The sequence below is a fragment of the Polistes canadensis genome, unplaced genomic scaffold (genome assembly GCF_001313835.1).
Source record: "Polistes canadensis isolate GaletaPanama2010 unplaced genomic scaffold, ASM131383v1 scaffold_108, whole genome shotgun sequence".
NCBI classification, from domain to species: Eukaryota; Metazoa; Arthropoda; class Insecta; order Hymenoptera; family Vespidae; genus Polistes; species Polistes canadensis.
The window spans coordinates 96853-110053 of record NW_014569655.1 but is presented as its reverse complement, the minus strand read 5'-3'; the positions used below and the strand labels follow the sequence as shown (position 1 = coordinate 110053).

At 29.4% G+C, this 13201-nt stretch overlaps 1 protein-coding gene across 3 annotated transcripts in view; it reads right to left on the bottom strand.

The window, feature by feature from the left end:
- Positions 1 to 13201, bottom strand: part of LOC106787643 (MDS1 and EVI1 complex locus protein EVI1-B-like) — a 33377-nt gene that overhangs the window by 5260 nt on the left and 14916 nt on the right. For all 3 annotated transcript variants that reach the window (XM_014750190.1, XM_014750191.1, XM_014750192.1), the window contains exons 3-5: positions 9024 to 9155; positions 7725 to 7851; positions 410 to 509 (exon numbers count right to left, since the gene is read on the bottom strand). In XM_014750190.1, the coding sequence (XP_014605676.1) occupies positions 410 to 509; positions 7725 to 7851; positions 9024 to 9155 (359 nt within the window). The remainder of the gene's footprint in view (positions 1 to 409; positions 510 to 7724; positions 7852 to 9023; positions 9156 to 13201) is intronic.

Here is a 13201-nt window from a genome sequence, read left to right as displayed (position 1 = left end):
TTTTTTGTGAAATATCCGTTTATTATTATTCACATAGATTTGTATCATAACAGAGAAAGAATATAAAATATGCTTTTTATGATAAATCTATTTGATTGATCTAATATGCTTATACATTTTGTTTGTATTTTAAAATCTATTTCTTTGTTGTTTAAATATCTATCTATAGTTATATAATATATTACATTATTATTATTATTCATTAGTGTACTAGTCTAAAAATATTTTTCGGATCTAATACATCTAAAATACAATCATACTTTTCTAATAGTTTTTGTGATACTCAAGATCGAAATTATAACGTTTTGAATTATTTGTTATCTTACCCAACTTTCCTGTGACACATTTATTAATATATATATCTAAGGTTTGATCTAATATAATTTAATTGAATTTAAATAATACTTACAAGTCTATTTCTTGAAAGGGTTTGTCACAGACAGTACATCTAGTTTCAGATTCCTCTTCGTCTTCTCGATCTTCATCTACCGTGCCACTGTGTTGTGAAGCTGAACAGAAAGAAAATACAAAAAAAAATAAGATAGATCCCAAATTAAATCGACGACTCATTCAATGCTCCATTTTTACAAAAACTATTACAAAAGATAAAAAAAAAAAGGAATTACGTGATCGAAATTATTACGAGAAGGGTATTAACGTTTGATATCGTGTCATTCTGTATAATATACACACAAACGTACACGCGCACACGTACGCACACAATATAATGATTTCATGAATTATTAAATTAAATCGCCGTTATCATTACGATCTGCACGACGATGAGTGCAGTCTGTGTTGTTGTCTGCTGGTGGCGTAACGAGAAATTAAATAATCTGTCAATACGGGAAAATAATTTCTCTTATGAAGACAACAACAACAACAACAAAATATAAACAGTCTTGACGTTGAAAAAAATTGATAAAAATAATAAAATTCGAAGAATAAAAGATAATGTAAAAGAAAACAAATGTTTACCTGGTTGTATTATAATATTAAATTGTTTTTTTAATTTTCTGTCAAGAACGCGTGCCACTCTACGAGTATAAATGAATCTTAAATAATGGATTTATAAAAAAAGAAAAAAAAGAAATAAAGAAGAAAAATATCCAACTAATTCATCTCTCTAACTCTCTCTCTTTTAATATAACATATATTTTTTTCTTTTTTTCTTTCAAGAATATAACAATTATGTGTATTATTAAATGTTAACAATAAATTGCAACTTGGAACACTTGACAACCTACTTACATTGAAAATAATTGAAAACTGACACATTATTTTTCTTTTACACACTTGGCAATCACTTTAACAATTTAGAAAAAAAAAGAATTGTTTTCGTTAAGTATAAAAAAAAAAAAGGAAAGAAAAGGTTAAAAATTTGCAAAATGAATTTTCTCTCGGCGTGAAAATAATTTGTTAAATTTGTTATTATACTTTTGAACGTGATTGCAATCCGACACACAGTCAACTACTAACGACGACAAATAAAATGATGGTCTGTTAGCCTGGCAGGTAACAAAGTGTGACCTATACCTTTCGTTTTAATGCACGCTCCTAAGTTTAACTTCCTCCTATTGGTAAAACCTAACTACTGGCTTGACCAATAGCAATTCACTTTACCCCTAACATATGACAAACAAGAATCCGTGAAAAATACCTTACGCCAACGCCTATTTTCCTTTCTTCATTCAAATTACATTTCGAATTTTGAGATATTTCAAAAATAATATAAAACTTAGATTTATTAAATAACTTTTATATCCTATCTATTTCATTAATATAGTAAAATAATAATAATTATAATAAAACTATTGGATCAGAGCTGATGTGAAAAATATTTGAAGAAATATTTTAATTAGAATTTCGTAATAATTTAATTTAAATCGAGATAATATATTATTCGATCTTAAAAATGAATGTAACTCTTTTTATTATGTGTTCATATAGATAATAATAAACAAACAAAAATATATAATAAAATTATTTTACACTAAAGTAGAAAAAGAGTTCTTATTGAAAGAAAAAAATAATAATAATTTCATCTTAATCGAGAGATAATAATTAAATTATATAATAAAATAATTCTGCGTGTATTTCGTGTGATTATTGTATAAAAAGAAATATAATAAATCTATACGGTTATTTAAAAGAATAAATAAGAAAAAAATATTTGATTAAAAATATGTGTGTGTAACTGCTGTTAGTCAAAAAGAAATTTTCTAAATAATCTGAGATTTGCGATATGATATAATAATTAATTTCTAAATTAGCGTAGATGTTTTGATAATCTGTTTATCGAATATTAGGTTTGAAAGAAATATAGTAAGACCTCCAACGGTTATTTAAATCTGCCGCTACACTTGTCCCAAGACCATATGGTCTAACGATGGCCCCCAACGGACCTTCATGGGAACTGGCCGCCAACCCCCATCGTACCACCATCGTATATACGATGCACACACACTCCTCCCCCCCCATCCCCATTTTCTTCTCTTCTCTTCTCTTCTTTTCTCTTTTCTCTCCCCCATAACATTGTTAATCGTTCTTTCTTCCTTCCATGAACTAATTCGAAACGGCATGTCGTGAATTTAGGACAACTAAGGATGCGGTTTGATCGATGAATCGAACTTTATTGTTAAATTAATTTCTCAAATTTCACGATTATTATTCTATAAAATAAATGTAAAGAGAGATTGTTGGACGGTTGAAAAAATATTGAATTAGAAAATAAAATTAATAATAATTTCTTTTCTCACGATTGATATTCGTTCAGTCAAGAGAAAACAACATAGGTGGGATCATCAAGATGCGTATTATATATTTTATATGTTAATCATTGACGTAGAAGAAGAAGACCGGTACGAAAGTCACGTTGCGTAAAGTCAACAGGTGGGATTCACTGGCAACATATAACACACACGCACATATACACATATATATACAAATTTACACCCCCTGCGGCCAAGTCGTCGGTTGCTACTTTCCATGGGAAAAAGTAACGGAAATCGATGCCTTATGTGACACATTGATGTTTTGAAATAATCCGACCGAATCGTTTTAGGATTCATTAAACGAATATTCGTTGGGATTGTTGTTGTTAACAGAGTTGTACGATTTAAAAAATATTCTTAAATTATAATTTTCAAACGTTTACTATTTACTTATATTATTATGTGTCTCGTTTAATTAATAAATCAATCAATTTTATACAATAACATATATATATATATATAATATAAACAATTCGCAAAATTATGTACATTATAAAGAAATTTTTTATAATGGTGTGTTACAATTGAAACAATACCTTTTTTCTTTATATTCCAAAAAAAAATTAAACACACACGTTAATAATTAAATTAATGATAATTTCAATTTTCGAACAAATTTCAAAAACAAATATAATATTATTTATACAAACATATATATTTCAAATGTAAATAAATTAAAGTCTAACTTTTTTTTCCGTTGTAATGATTTCATAGGAAGAAACAAAAAGAATATTTTGACTTATCTTAGAAGCCCCATTTTCCCCAGTTAACACATCCGATGAATTTTCGCAATAGTAACCCCCTGAATGTTAACATAAAGTAGACGTGTCATTAGTCTGGTGATTCGAACGGGGCATGTAACGTGTCACATACACCACCCCCTTCCTTCTCTCATCCCTAGGAATCCACCCCCTTTTTACAGGATGAAAACGTCGCGTGCCCCTTTTGTGCACGAGATACCCCTTTTTTTTCTTCTCCTAAAACCGTGCCCTTTTTTCTCTCTCTCTCTCTCTCTATCTCTCTCACACTTACACCCCAAAGGTCCTGTTAATCGACAATACACGACCATAAATTATATCTGCGACCCTAATAGAGACATCGAAAAACATAGAGAGAGATAGAAATAAAAAATATAAGAGAGAGAGAGAGAGAGAGAGAGAGATGAGAGTAAACCAAGGATGCTGGAGAGAAATAAAGAAAGAAAGAAAGAAAGAAAAAAAAAAGAACAGGATAGGAAAAATCAAAACCATAACTCACTTTAACTACCCCATGCCAGATGCATCTACGTTCCTCCTCCCTCTAGGCACGCGTGCGTGGTTTACCCCATCGCCGTTGTAAGAAAAAAAAAAATAAAATAAAATATATACGATGGTAAGAAAGAAAAAAAAAAAAAGAAACGGAATAAAAAACCGTGTTTAGATCGAATTTCCTGTTCGATTTTTGTCTGGATAATGACTTACGTGTTATACGAACTAAAATTTTCGAATATCTTGTGTTATTTTATTTATTATTAGTTACTTTTTTGTTTTATAATAAAATTATTTTTTGACAAGGAAAAACCCGACGTTTATAGATATTGTATTTATATATTAATTACAATTATATAATTATATGTGAAATTAATTTTTCTTTTTAATAATTTTACTTTGCCGATAAGAATGTTAATATACAAATAATAAATCTAAATATAAATAATATAAATAACATTTATAATGCAGGATGACTATAATGAACATTCTAATCTTTTTTTTGGCGTACTTACTATCAAAAAAAAATGTGAACATTTTATTGCGTGCAATCCTTTATTACAATGTATTTGTCGTATTTAGTGTAACACGCATTTATATCCGTGATATTCGATATGGATTAAATGTAATATGATTATTAACGAACAACACACATACACACACACATTTACATATATAACACGTACATGTATAAATGTACAAATAAAGCTTATTAAAATGACCGACACGATGTTATATGAATAGAAGTGTTAAAACGAGATTCCCTTCGTTTCTTGCTCCCTTTTTACCATAGAAAAAAAATGATCCCATTAGAGGAAAAAAGAGAAAGATAGAGAATACGCCCAGATGCATTTAACAAGGGTTCTCCGATTCAGCTTACATGTTCTTTTTTTTTTCTTTTTCCTAGGGAACATCATTATTTTATCTAAGCGTCAATTAATGAAACATTTCTATGTATAGTATATAATAAATAAAATAAAATATATATGTAATTTTATCGTGTATTAATTGGTTTTGTTTTTTATTTTCTATGTTTTACGAAAATTAAGAAGAAACAGAGACACAACGCAGATTATTTACGATCTTTTCCATAGAATAAAAAAAAAACAAACAAAAAATAAATATAAGAAATAAGAAAAAGTTGGATTTTGATTAAAAAAAATTTGTATTCCTTCCAATCCCTTCTCTCTCTTTTTCTCTCTCTCTCTCACACACACTCTCTTATCCTCTCTCACTTTTCTCAGCTCCCAACAAGCTGGCCACGTCGTCTTAGTATGGCGGTAGCTCGTAAAAGAGCTCCTTAATGTGTTAATTAATTTTCCGAAATTAAGATCGTCGTCTGCGTGACTCGACTTAATTGCTAGGATAAGTTTTCGGTACAGTTACAGTATCATAAAACAAACGCCTCCGTTTAGAACCCTTCGAAACGTATATGCCAAGCATTATTTCCCTTTTTCAAATCAACACCCTCTTCTCTCTTCTTATCCTTAACGTTTTGTCTTTTTTTTCCCCTGCCACCCATCCCTTCCCACCCCACCCCACCCCTAAAAAAAAGAAACAAAAAAAATATATACAACTTACTAGATATAATCAACAGTTGTCTGGATTAATTTAAAAAAAAAAAAGAAAAAAAATCAATTAATTATCTTTCAGAGATATTTCTTACTAATTTATTGTTCGTTCTAATAGTAACCACTGCGTAAGTCTAATAATACGATTGAAAAGTATCGTAATTAATTTTGTTTTTTGTTTTTTTTTTTTTTAAGATTATTCCGAAAGATTTGTCTCGTTTCTATTAAAATTCAAATGAATATTAAAAATGTTTCAATGTAAAATAAAATGAATGAAATAAAAGTTACACAAGACGTTTGAAAAATTTTAATTTTATCTTAATCATCTAGTTTTTTATTTTCTCGAATGGTGAAAGGGAAAGGAGAGACATTTACGAGGGTAAGTAAAATTATTAGGAAAAATTGTTGGCAAATTAGTTGAAGTAACAAAAGCACGACTACGACGACGACGACGACTCTTGAACTTTGACAATAAGCCTGCTTTTAATTACCTCGACATCTGGGTGTCGAAGTATAACACTTCACCGTCCCTAATCTTTGCCCTCCAAGTCGTCATACTGATTCTGACCATCATCGTTTCTTCTGAGTTACTATTAGATAATTATCAAGCAAACAAATCTTTTTAAAATATTTCCAGATGTTTCTAATAATATTATTTATTACTCGTAATATATAATTAATTATCATTAACTTTACTCGTAAAAATATTAACTAACCTATGTCACTTTGATTATAATTTTATCACACACACACATATATATGTATAATATATAAAATTATTTTACACTTCGAAAGAATGAAATATATTAAAAAAATAAAATTAAAAGTTACAAATATTCAATTTAATATTCTACGATATAATATTAAACAATCTATTATCTTACGAATAAAATAATGTGAAAATATATTTCCTTAATTAAATATTACTTTTCTCATATATAAAATTGAATTAAAAAATTTTCGAAATAAACAAAAAAAAAAAAGGAAAAAGGGTTAAAAGGAGTACTTAAAGTTAAATCCCGTGTCCCGTGGCTTTTGTACTCCCGGTTTGTACATGCATTTGAACTTACGATCGTACGAACGGGGAAGAAACGGATTATTCAAAAGTGACACGAGCCAAACCTAACGAACAATGCTAAAAGAGAATAATATATGATGGAAAAAGATAATCAACACTTATTAACCAAAAGAAAGAGATAGAGAGAGAGACAAGGGTTAATACTCAACGGTCGACCAGGTGAATCACGCCAGAAATCAAGGGTGCATGACGGTGACAACGTTTCCCAACGATCCACGATTTAGCCCTTAGTACTATAAACTATAAACCTATACCACCAACACCCCCGTTTTTGCTATTGCAGTTAACGTTTCTGACTCTTATTCTGACTCCTGCCTTTTCTAAAAAACACCTGCCCTTCCTTTTACCTTCAACATATTCGTAGTAATCGTATGCGAGCACGAGCCGCTACGGTTATGCGATTTCTATCACCCATGGAAAGTCGACCAGTAACGTAACTAACTGTAAAAAGGGCTTCCTCCTTGACCCACCTCCCCCCACCCCCTTCCCCCCAAAAGCCTCTTTTATTACATCCTTTTCTTTGTTTTTCTTTTTTTTCTATTTTATCTTTCGATTAGTTTTACATTATTTTCTCGATATTGGATAATTGGTTTGAACTTTAATTTAACGGATGTTTAATGGGTTAATTTAATTTTATGGGAAGGAGAGAGGGGGGATGAGAGACATTATTGAATTGAACGACGTATAAGTGAATATTAATTGTTGGATTTTTATATATATGTAATTCGATGTTTCTTGATTTAATATAATTTTCCGTTTAATTTCAAAGTCGTCATTCGTAGAATTAAATGAATTGCAGATAGACTTTGATGAGTGAATATTTAACAAAAGAAACAATTGTTTCCATGATTTGTTAATATATTTTGTTGTTGTGTTTAAATTAACTTCTAAATTAAATATGTTGAAATGAATATATGAAAATTTGTTACTCTAAATAGTATAATTATTAATTAAATGTAATATTTTCCAATATATGATTCCCCTGAGACACCTGTAAAAACTACATGACGATAAAAATATATTAATAAATAAAAAGTATTGATTATATGCTAACCAGTTTCTCTGTCGCTTCTATCTTCGGGTATATTTTCACCGAGGATGTCTTGCAATTGGAGTGGTTCACGAAGTCCTAGAAATAGTTCTTCGCCAATAGCGATGTCCCGAATGGTCTCGTAAATAATCTAATAAACAACAAATAAATATTTATATAAAATATATGCATATATAATAAAATATATATTATCATAATTGTATACGTGATACATTTTGGAATAGAAAAAAAATTAGATGAAAAATTTTTAAATATAATAAAAATATATTTCACATTATAAAATCGTTGGATACAATAATATATGACCCCATGATGTTCGGGAAAACTGTTTATAAGGATCTTTATGGTGTCGTCAGAAGCATCGAATCGTCGATTACGATTCAGCAAAAGCACTGATAGAAAGAGAAAGAAATAAAGAAAATAGAGTGAGAAAGAAGGCACGTCCCTCATTCCCACAGCGATTGCAAAAGGGCGTATACGAAAGTCAGTAAAACGACCCCGTAGGGTGACTTAATAACTAAACACCCTGTATACATGTAGCTTAGGGACGCGCCCACGAAGCCGCGGCTACCATGTGGCGTAGTTCACACAGAGAATCCTAAGGACGTTAGTCCAGTCACAACCCCAAATTGACATGCTGACCTTTATCGTTACGTTTTATTCGATTTGTTTGTCTTCATCCCTAAAAATGATATCTATATGTTTTTTCTCTTGTATATTTTTCTTAACAAAATAATCGAAGTGATCTACGTAATCCGAAATATCGATAAGAACAAAATTTTCAATCATTTTCTTTTTGGTTTTTATACGAACACAATAAAGCAAAATAATGATTATAATAATTTACTAATGTGTAAGTATTGATTGGCATAACATTGACAAAACTGTTTTTAACATTTTCTTTTTTTTTATCTTCTGTACGATGATCTAATTGTACGGATCGATGATTAAATGTAGCAAGAAATTATTCCAGATAATAATTTAAATATTCTAGGAAGCAAGGTGATATCATATTATAGTTATTTAAACCTAACATATGTACATATACAATTGTTCCAAAATAATAATCATTTCTAATTAACTGCAACTGTCGATTGACCGTCAGTTGTTAAATACGACTAAACGCAAAGCCAATTTTATTGTTAAATACAACTAATTATACAAATCGATCGGCAAAATTTAAATTAACCAAGAAAAATATTAAAGTTATCAACAACTAGTTAAAAGTAAAACAAAAAATAACACACACGACGAGGTTCATCAATATATTATTATAATGAATATAAAATAAATATTAATTACCTCTCCACCAATGAGAATGTGTTTCAAATTGACCAAATGCGGACTGGCAGTACTGCGAATATATTTCAACCAATTTCTACTTTCGTGAGAAGCATCCAACCATCCTTTCGATCCGCTTCCAACTATTCTAACCTGTAAACATAAGAAATACAATTTACATTAAATAACGCATAAACAAATTGAGAATGGGGATACGATTATGTATCAATAATGACGTCAACGTGTTTACAACACTCGTACGAAACCAATACAGAACGAGCACCTGTTTTCTTTGTTTTTCTTTCCTTCTTTTTTACTTCTTCCCTTATAGGATAGAATTTTTATTGAAAACAACGATTTATCTTCGTACGGAAAATATATAGGACGTGTCTTTCCAAATGAAACCGCAAGCTTTCGGATCCGGAACATTGCGTTTAACGGACCGTCGATCTTGGATATATCCGCCCTATCATCATCACCACTACCACCACCACCACTCTAACCTTCTATCCAACATCCCCAAATTTACGGACCAACCCTCTCAGAGTATTCGGGATAAAGTGAGAGAGAGTATTGGTGAGTAGGACAAGTGATTTTTTCAATTGTCTTGCAACGGACTCACGCCTTGCGACGCTTGGCTGATCAACCATTTCACCCTGAACACTATATATAGTCATCTCCTCACCCTGTCTACTACAACACACCCTTCTATATTTTAGGACACTGATCGTTTCGAGTCCTTTCATCGTCACCCTTAGAATATGTTTCAAATGTTTCCACTATTTTATCTTTAATGTTTTTCCTTTTCTTTCTTTCTTTATTTTTTGTGTTGTGTTTTATTTTATTTTATTTTCTTCATTGATATTGTTGTTCATTGTTTCTTGCGTGTGATAATTTATTAATCGTATAATAATTGTTTCTCTTTTTTGATTTTTATACAAACAAATGTTAAGGTAAATTTTATCACGCGATTAAAAATATTATTTTCCCATTACGTATTTGTGCTTAAATAGATATATGTATATAAAATTATTTGTATATTAAATTATAAAAAATATTCCCTTAGGTTATTCTCTACCACCTGTCGACCATAAAGCCAACTGACGACGACTTACTTTTACTGTGCCGTTAAAAATCGATTAAACCTTGCAGGTAGATAAGTTTCCTTTTTTATCGAGGTTTATTTATTTATTTAATTTTTGTTTTTTTTTCTTTTTCTAAATAAAATTATTAACATTTTAATGAGCAAACTTATACGAATGAAAACTATGAATGAATCTCTTTTGTCTGCCTAAGATATTATTCCAATCTTTTTTTTTTTTTGTCAATGCCTCTACACATATACGATGAATATCACATATTTTTACATAGGATACCTGAGATTAGATCAAATAACGAAAAAAAAGAAAAGAAGAAAGAAAATAGTAAAAGAAGATCACCAAAGAGGGCCGAAGATTTCTAGGATGCTCATAATACTCCATTTAAGCTACCAGATTTTTAAGGTACGCTTTCAAGGGATGAGCACGAACGGACCAATATAATAGGAATTCTCACGACTAACAAGAAGGACTAGGATAAGCTGTGGATACCTTAGGAAAGAGCTGTGACACCTTAGGAAAAAGCTGTGACACCTTCTGACAATAATGAGTTAAAAAAGGTATAGTATAATATTTTATTTTTTCATGCTTGTTAACAAAGAATACGCCATTCTTTCTTCGAAACATCGTTCATCTTTGAATAACTTCTTTCAAGATGTAATAGAAAAGGTTTCCAAAAGAAGGAAACGATTTAACAGAATTATAATGAACGTATTGTCAAGAAATGATTTATATTTAATTATTAGAAATTTAATATTAAATAACTGTTTAATCACAAAGGTGATGATGTCCAACAAATTAATAATAATTATTCGTAATAAAATAATGTCTTTTTTTTATATGTGTCTACGTTTTCAAAAAACACACAATTTTTTTTATTCTTTAAATTAATATATAATATAAAATAAATAATTTGTAAGAAGAAATATTATTTGTAAATTTAATATTAAATATCGATTGTGAATCAAAAGTGTTGGAAACAAAAATTAATAATCAATATCTTTTTTAAGATCATTATTACTAGATATAATAATATTTGATATATAAAATTAAAAAGTTATGACATTGTGTGTGTGTGTGTGTGTGTGAAAAGAAGAAATTGATTAGAAAATAAATTAAATGATTGGGTATTTATATTTATACGTTTACGAATGACTCGTAGAATTTAAAAAAGAAAAAGTTGAAGAAGAAGAAGAAGAAGAAGAAAAAAGAAAAGATAGGAAAATGTTTCTTGTGAAAAGGAAATAGTTAAAATCTTTTTCCTACTTGTCGTTATTCTTCCTTTATTTTTTTTGTTCGTTACCATGAAGCTTTAACTGGAGAGAAGAAAAAAAAAAAAAGGAATAAAGGAAAGAGAAGAAATAGAGAGGTACGGTGAGATATTAAAGGATGGTTTGAAATTCATCACTGGCTTTGACCGCACAACAGGGGGCGGCTTTTAGATCTTTCATCCCTTTGTCGGAGAAACGAACTACAGACATGTGTTAACAATTCTTAGGGTAGATTTGTGTAAACTACTGATTCCTCTTCCTTTCATTTATTTTATTACCATAAAACCGCATATTTCGTGGCGTTCCTACGAAGATACAAGATTACGATCAATTTTTAATACGTAACACGTGAACTAATCTCTTTATCGGATAACAAGAAAGAAATATATTTTTTATAAAATTAACGAAACAGTATATAAAAAAAAAATATATGCTCTCTTAATTATAAAGTAAAAGACGAAAAAATAATTTTAATGAATTTACATAAATATAAAAAAAAAAAAAAAAAAAAAACTTAAAAGAGATATAATAGAAAAAAAAAAAAAGATATTTCAAAATATATATATTATAAAGGAAATTAAATAAACTGTCGTTAAATATATTTCTTTTTTTCCTTTTTTTATTATTACGAGAGAAATAATGTCAAATGTTTAACCGTTATTTTTATTTCATAAAAAAATAAGAGAAAGGGGAACATGAAAATGAGGTTTTTACAATGTTTCGTGTAACAAGTAACGCGAGAATTTGCGGTGGCACTACGACGGTCAGTAATTCAAAGGCCGTTCAAAGAAAACGAAGAGTGAAAATGAGAGAAAGAGAGAGAAAGAGAATGCAATATGCGTTGGTATGGCTATGTAAAACTTGTAAAAAAAAAAAAAGAAAAAAAAAAGAAAAGAACTAGGGAAAGAGAAAGAGAGGGTGGTAAATAAGTGAGAAGAGGAGAAAGAGGAGAAAGAAGAGGAGGAGGAAGAGGAAAAAAGGGAGAAGGGGGAGGAGGAGGGGGAGGAGGAGGGGGGGGAGTACCGTGGTAGAGCAAATAAATCATAATTGCATCATTCCTTGAGCCTCTTTAAACGACGTTAGAGGAACGCCAGTATGAAATTGCTAAAATTGCCAGAAACGAGCAACGATTTTAATTAAATGTGCAGTTTTAACGCTGACTTTTTCTTTATGCAATTACCCTCTCTCTATTTCTCTCTGTTTCTTGCTTAAGCGTATCCCATCAGTGCTAGTAGAAAGAGCATCTAGGTATATTGCATCTCTCTCTCTCTCTCTCTCTCTCTCTCTCTCTCTCTCTCTCTCTCTCTCTCTCTCTTTCTCTTTTTTTCTAATTTGCAGTAGTAAGTATGCTTAGATTAAACTTAGGAAAAAATATTTATTACTCTCAAACTTTTTCCTTTTTAATGTTTTAAATATTTGATTAGAGAAGGGAAAAGTGTTTTTACGTATAATATTTTTTCTTGATAAATAGTTTTTTAAATCGTACAATATTGGTTAAGTCCGTTGAATTTGACAATACTCAAGAGTATATTTGAAAGGTTAAATATATTTTACAGAGTAATATTTTATAATGTAATAAAAAGAAAAATATATAGAAAAACACATTTATAAATGAGCTTATTAAAATTCGTAAAATAATAAAACATATTGAGAATAATTTCTTCGTATTTTCATAATAAATTATTTTGAAATCGTATTACATACAATTTTTGTTATATTCATCGAATCTGGTAATACTTTAGAATACTCAAACATTATAGAAAAAATAATTGTAAATAAAAAACGAAAACATTTTTTATAAATGAATTCATTAATATTATAAAATGTATAT